At 43.2% G+C, this 6,952-nt stretch overlaps 1 protein-coding gene across 4 annotated transcripts; it reads right to left on the reverse strand.

Moving 5' to 3' along the window:
* Positions 1–738: 738 nt before the first annotated feature.
* On the reverse strand, positions 739–6,695 carry LOC125168612 (disintegrin and metalloproteinase domain-containing protein 20-like). 4 transcript variants are annotated; one of them, XM_047863776.1, is made up of 2 exons: positions 6,507–6,695; positions 739–3,286 (listed from the first exon to the last, which is right to left on the reverse strand). In XM_047863776.1, the coding sequence occupies exon 2, from the start codon at positions 3,129–3,131 to the stop codon at positions 942–944; it is 2,190 nt and encodes a 729-aa protein (XP_047719732.1). In that variant the 5' UTR covers positions 3,132–3,286; positions 6,507–6,695; the 3' UTR covers positions 739–941. The 4 variants fall into 4 exon arrangements, with proteins under 4 accessions (XP_047719732.1, XP_047719731.1, XP_047719735.1 ...); XM_047863775.1 differs by having other exon boundaries at positions 739–3,312; XM_047863779.1 differs by having other exon boundaries at positions 6,497–6,695.
* Between the last annotated feature and the right edge of the window lie 257 nt (positions 6,696–6,952).

Consider the following 6,952-nt stretch of genomic DNA (forward strand, 5'->3'; position numbering starts at 1 on the left):
AGGGTATGAAGACCTTGCCATTTTGGGCCAAATCTGTCACGCAGTATTTATTCCAGAGCTTGCTGCTGGGCTGGCCATGGCTTCAGTGCAGTACCATTTCTCTCTGCACAACTGATTTCCTCCCCTTTTCACAGTAGTTGGTCCCTATCAAAATCTCACAATCTAAGCTCTAACTTTGCTTCTGACTATCACAGTGAAATAACTACTGAAAGCACTTGATAGCCCTAGGGTGAGGGGAACAAAGGAAAGAACAAAGGAAAGTGGTTTATCAATATGCCGGTGATTCAAAGAGGTCCCTTGCAGAGCAGGGCAAGGGACCAGTTGCTGGTCAGAAATCAGAGGAGGACCACCCTGCTAAGCTCAGAGCTGCACGTCAGACCTCTGAGGGTGTCAGTGACCAAGAATGAAGGTGGTTCTAAAGAGCCAACAAAACTGGAGTCCAAAACCAAACTTGGCTACTAGAATGAATGGCCCCAGCCAAAATGATAGAGTTACTTTCGGCACACAGAAACGTAACTCCTTTCCCCCCTCATCCAGCACTCTAGGCTACTTCTACTGCCCTCTGTTGGTACAGTTACCCACAAGAAAACAGGTGGAACAGAAGTGGGATCTGTAGAGGCATATCCCTGACATTACATCTAGAGCACAAAGGTGGGAGGAGGATTAGAGCTGATAGACACCAGCTTAAAAATATTTCCTTGCTGTGCCTTTGCCCAGGAAATAAAAACAGACGACTTCCGAGGGAAAAAAAATGAAGTTTTAATATTGCTTAAAACATGAAGAGTAAGAAAGTACATGCTAGAAATCCTCTGGTGTGATATTAATGCTTATGATCCTGATATGAGGGATCCTTAAATTTTTCTTTAAACAGTCAGACATGCTCTAACGTTTCTGTACTATTAAAAGAAGTGCTAGATATTTGTTTAATGCGACAGGAGTTTTTAGCTTTCCTCTTCCTCCTCCCGCTCCTCCTCTTCATTCAAAATTTTCTTACCAAGTATAATTAGGAAAAGTAAAACGAAAAGAGTTAAAGGAATGAACCACAATAATATCAGGTAGTCCAACCATTTCTCTCCTTCTGATGCCACCTGGTTCTGAGGAGGTGGCCCACTGTCAATACTGCCTCCATGGCCCACATGCTGGCACTTGGGAGGTGCCCATCCATAGCTGCAGTGGCAATGCTGTTTATTATTGCAGACTCCGTTCATGTGGCAGGTCTCATCAGCCTGACAGCTTCGTGGTGGATAGGTCATGTTGACACACTTCTTGTGGATGCATATCTTTTTTTGACCACACACTGTGCCATCTTTCACTTGGCCAATATCAGGTATGGACATCCCTACGTGATAATCAGTGCCCCAGCAAGTGATGTTTTTGAGGTGAAGTTGATGCACTGTAGAATGCTGTATCAGACTAGGAATTACTTCCACATTCTCACACTGTACTCTCCCACAGAGAATATCAGGGGCCTCACATTTTATGTATATTAGGTCTGTGATATCACAGTGACCAAATCGATTTCCTTGGGTGTTGATTTCTCTGTAGCATCTCTGAGATGCACTCCTTGCGTCTTTGCCAAAAATCTCCCTGCACTGCTTGTCATGGTTGGGACATCTCCCTTCATAGCAGTAGGCATCATCACCACAGGGAACCCCGTCCTGCACGTATACATCTTCTGGGCACAGATGAGATGTCCCATTACACCATTCGGGGAGGTCACATTCACTTATCTGGTGTCTGCACACAGTCCCCGATGGCATGAACTTGCAGTCTTTGCAACAAATTCCAAAAGTACAAGCAGCTCCAGGCTTCAGAGTACAGTTCAACAGACAACAGGGGTCATTTAAACACTGGTGTATGGTGCCACAGTCACACTCCTCTCCTTCTTCAATCACTAAGTTCCCACAAAACTGTCCCATAGAGATATTTGCAGAATGTGGAGATGACTTAATACATGATCCTCTAGAGAGAGTATTGTCCCAGTACCGGGCATAACTGCAATTGCTGAACTTAGTTGTCACCTTCCGGGAAGGATACATTAGGCACCACTGAAGCCCACACACACATTGCTCAGTGTCATGAAGCATACCCAAATTATGACCAAGTTCATGGGACACAGTAAGTGCAAAATAAAACAGACTGTCTCCTTCAAAAACATCAACTCCACTATTAAAAGGGCGTTGGCATATCCCTCCAACGTAGGCAACTCCAAGCTTTGTGCCAAAACGTTTTTTTATGAAAAGATGGGCAGTGTCATGGTGCAGTCGGGCATCAAGATTGACAGACTTCCAAAGGGCAAAATCCTCCACAAGCTGATCTATCTGATCAGCGACAACTAGGTTTCTTTCACTCCAGATTTCAATCCCAGTCAAAACTACATCAACCTCCAAAGAGTAATATAAGATATCTAGTATATTGATAACATCAAATACTTCACGCTGTACTACTGACACGTTACTTTCATAGTACAGGAATCGATTATGGTCCATGACTACACCCAGCTCAAGAAACCGCAAGTGGGTCCACCAGCTGGCATAAGAACTTTGTATCAGAGTAGAATTATGTGAGGCTCTCAACTGCAAATGTCGTGCTATTTCCTCTTCTGTTAGCCCACATCTCATAGGTGGGAGTTGTGTATCATCACTATCTATCTTATATACCAGGTGTTCAAATGTGGCAGAAAACCTAACTGGCTCAATTTCATAAGCAAGGTCATTTATCTGCAGCATTCCTCGAAAACCTCCAGAACAGGTACTGAGGGCAACCAGGGACTCAGGGACTCCTTCCACATAACCATGATAGTAGCAGTCGTCGGGAACAAAAGGCTGATCCTGGTGGAGGGCTTGCTGGTCTGTGTAGGTGAACACCAGGAAGTGTTTAGAAATCAAGAGCTTCTTGACCTTCATGTGGACAATGTGTCTCTGGCCCCCAAACTGCAAGCTGTAGGAGAGCCAGCCTGGAGCCTTTATACCTCTGTCCCTGCCAGTCACCTTCAAGGGGACCACCAATTCTGGGGAGGAGAAGTGCTGGGAGGGCCTGTCTTGAGAGTGGCCAGAAATGAACAGAGACATCCCAACCCAGAGTAGCAGAAGAGTGATCCTGATGTGCACCAAGGCCTCACCCACTGCCATTATGGAGTTGTCATTATGAAGCCACCTGTCCAGGGCAGAAGAGGGCAGGGTATGAGGTACTGCTGGTCTGGCTCCTCCCTCTGAGCTGCTTAGGGTGCAGGGTTGACGTTTATGGATCTGTGTCCTAGAAGAGGTGGACCATCAGAGTTGCAGTGCTGAAAGTGGAAATAAAAAAGAAGAGCTAGGATGGGGTTGGTGGGGTAGGAAGGGTGGGATAGAGAGAGAAGAAAGTGAGGTAAAAGTGATTCTTCAATTGGAATGAGGCTAGAATTAATAAAATGCCTGAGACTGTCATATACATATACATATATACATATGCACATATATGAATATATACATATGCACATATATACATATATGTGTGTGTGTGTGTGTGTGTGTGTGTGTGTGTGTGTGTGTGTGTAGGCAGGCAGGGGGTGGTAGAGGACAGGTTTCTAGAGGAAGAAATGAAGGAGGTTAGTCATAAATAATGGTTGAAACTGGATGGTGGATAGAAAAAATTGATTACATACTGTTTTCTAAACATGTAAACCGGCAATGAAATTTTCCCTATTAAAAGACAGACATCTGACTTCCCGATTGCTCCTCCAACCAAAAATCTACCAATACCCTACTATCTTCAGGAAGCATGTGGACAACCCATCCAAAACCCACCGACTTTTTTGTCTCTTTTTTCCACACAGTTTATTCTATCTCCCCTTTACTTGTGCAGGACATCTGATCTCCCATTGTATCCGAGGTTAGCAGTCAAAGTAAGTGTCACTTAAGGGACTCATTAATTTTGGGAGACCCCTTCCAATCAAGACAGATTTTTATTTTAAGATGCATTCTTATCTGTAGAAAAACTCTGGACATCCAAAGAAAGGCAGCCACACTGATAGGGAAGCAGGGAATGCGTTGCTATTTTGAGACAAGGCAAACAGCCCAACTGCCTCCAATCACAGCATGCAGGCAGCAGCCTTCTCTCTACCCAGCTCAGCTGCATCATGCTTTCAATCATAAGAGACTCATCTTAGATGTATAAATATAGATTCTATTCTATATTTTTTCATGGCCAGTGATTTAGCTGAATTCTCTAGAGAAAGATGGATTGAGAAGCTTAAACCTAGAGTCAGTTCATTAAAACGTTCAAAAGGCCACACACAGTTCAAGCGGACTTAGGTCATTCCTGTTGAAAACATAAATTTTGGTTCAGGCAAAAGTTAAATTTGTTCATTCACTAACTTTTATTAAAAGTATCAATAATTTATTGAATATTTGAAAGCAAAAATTAAATTTGGAGACAACTGGAACATATATACTGGTGACATGAATATTCTAAATAAGTACACAAATGGGGTCAGCAGTATAGAGTATGAAAAATATCCTTAGCATTATAATGTCAAGAACTCCTGTCCACATTTGGATGCTTTTTCAGAACTAATGGATGGCTACTGGAAGCCAAGAATACTAAATTAATCCTTTCAGGGAAAGGATCTCTGGTAGAGGTGAAATCCTAATTACTAGATTTCCTCTCCATTTCTCTCTTCATAATATACTTGGTATATGCTACAGATCTGGGAATATTAAGATGAGAATGTCAATCAGAGAGAGACAAATACCCTATGTAGAATTTAAGATACCAAACAGATGAACGTAACAGGAAGGGGTGGGGGAATAGAAGAGAGGGAAACAAACCACAAGAGACTCTTAATGATAGAGAACAAACTGAGGGTTGCTGGAGGGAGGTGGGGGGGGGGATGGGCTAGATGGGTGATGGGTACTAAGGAGGGCCCTTGTTGGGATGAGCACTGGGTGTTGTATGTAAGTGATGAATCACTGAATTCCACTCCTGAAGCCAATATTGTATTGTATGTTAACAACTAAAACTTAAAATTAAAAAGAATAAATTATATTTAAAAAAGGATGAGAATGTGTGAGTTGGAAGCAGGATATTCAAGATAAAGCATTAGATGGACGCCTGGGTAGCTTAGTCGGTTAAGCATCTGACTCTTGATTCCTGCTCAGGTCCCACATCTCTGCCCCTCCCCTGCTTGTGCACATGCGCACATGAGTGCACGCTCAAACACATACGTGTGCTCTCTCTCTCTCTCTCAAAAAAAAAGAAAAGATAAAGCATTATAAAAAGGAGAATAACCTATATTAAGCTTTGTCAGAAATATGATGCAGTAATAATAGAAAAGTTCATTGCTGAGAATCTTTGAGACACATCAGACTGTCAGCATTGCATTGCTCCAAAGATGAGCCTTGAAGGAACACTGTGTGACCACAAACCATGTGAACCGATGTCACTCCAAAGCCCTCCTTTCTACAGTTACCAGCACTTCAAGCAGTGTTAAGGTTTTCCTCTTAATCAATACTTAGCTCTTCTATTTCCAGCAGCTATTTCAAATTGCCCCGAACCCTTATCTTCCCATGTCTCCTCTCATGCCTAGTCACAGACTCATTTCAGTGTTTCTCAAGCTTAGGCCACAAGCCATACAGGGTCACGAAGTCAATTTAGTGAGCCACAACCAATTGACACATTACTAAATATCAGAGAGCCTCACACAGATCAGTACCCCCTGCTGTTACCTACCACCACAGAAGCTATAGCAGCATTCTACTGACACTTGTTATATAATTATCAATTATTTCCTGAACTCAAAAACTAAAATTTATAGCTGGAGATGGGATCTGCACATTATATTTCTCCGTTGTTACTTGGCTTCCTGAAGTTTTATCAACACGGATTCGAGAGAGAGAATAAAACGCAAGAAAAGAGGACAAGGAACTTGTCATTACCTATCTGCCTACCTGCTGTTACATTCTGTAAATTCCCAGCCATGATGCCTTGCTCTGGTGGGGAGAGTTGGTTACCACATTCCCAGAACCAGCTCCATTAAGCCCTAACAAAGGTATGAGTACTAGATGAACAGTGTGCCCTTCTCAGAAGTCTGAGCACCAGATGTACAGAACCATCCTCCAGTACCCCGGGTGACCCACACTAGCTAGCCAGTGTCCCTTCCTCAGATGTTCCAGGCATACCACAAAGCACCCTGATATAAGCCCCATGTGTATAGCACTTCTCTCTCTGAGATCTGAGTCACAATTCTGGAAGACCTTCTTCTAAGTTGCTAAGTATCAGCTCACCAAGTCCCCCAGTACCAGCTCAGCATCACCTTATGGGAAGAACAGCTATTAGCTCTACAGAACCCCTTTTCTGATTTCCTAAGTTACCAACGTGACCAGAGCAAAGCCCTATCTTCTACAGTCCAGATCTATGAGGCCCATTATGAAACTATCCATTTATGATAACCCCATCCTCTGCCCTTCCCTACCCCCCCCCCAATCTTAGGCATAGAGCTTTTTCTAGCAACTAATACCTCTGTGTACCTCAGCACTTCCTTTTCATCTTTGCAATCCTTTAGAAACTTTTCAAGAATTCCTTTAGATTAATTACTCTTGGTAGGCTTTTCTTTCCTGGACTAGATCTTGACAGCTACAGGACTTGGTACCAAGAGTGCTGCCAAGAGAGACAGACACCATGGGACTCTGGGATTGGTATGGGCATGTCCATGGCTTTACACACTGCTGAACTCCTGTCCAATGGGGAATGAGCATGCAATGACATCACAATGAACTGAATTACCAGCCAATGTTTACTGTGATGAAGTGTACTACTGAAGCAAATGTGTAGGCACCAAGTGTGATGATGGCTGAAGCAAATGTGTGGGGACCAAGTGTGATGATGGCTGGAAGTACCTCAAAGACTGTTCTGGAGAATTTGCACAGTGAGGCTCAAGGCTCTAAACTCTCAGCTCAAAGAGCTGATAATGATA

This window comes from Prionailurus viverrinus, chromosome B3 (genome assembly GCF_022837055.1).
Source record: "Prionailurus viverrinus isolate Anna chromosome B3, UM_Priviv_1.0, whole genome shotgun sequence".
NCBI classification, from domain to species: domain Eukaryota; kingdom Metazoa; phylum Chordata; class Mammalia; order Carnivora; family Felidae; genus Prionailurus; species Prionailurus viverrinus.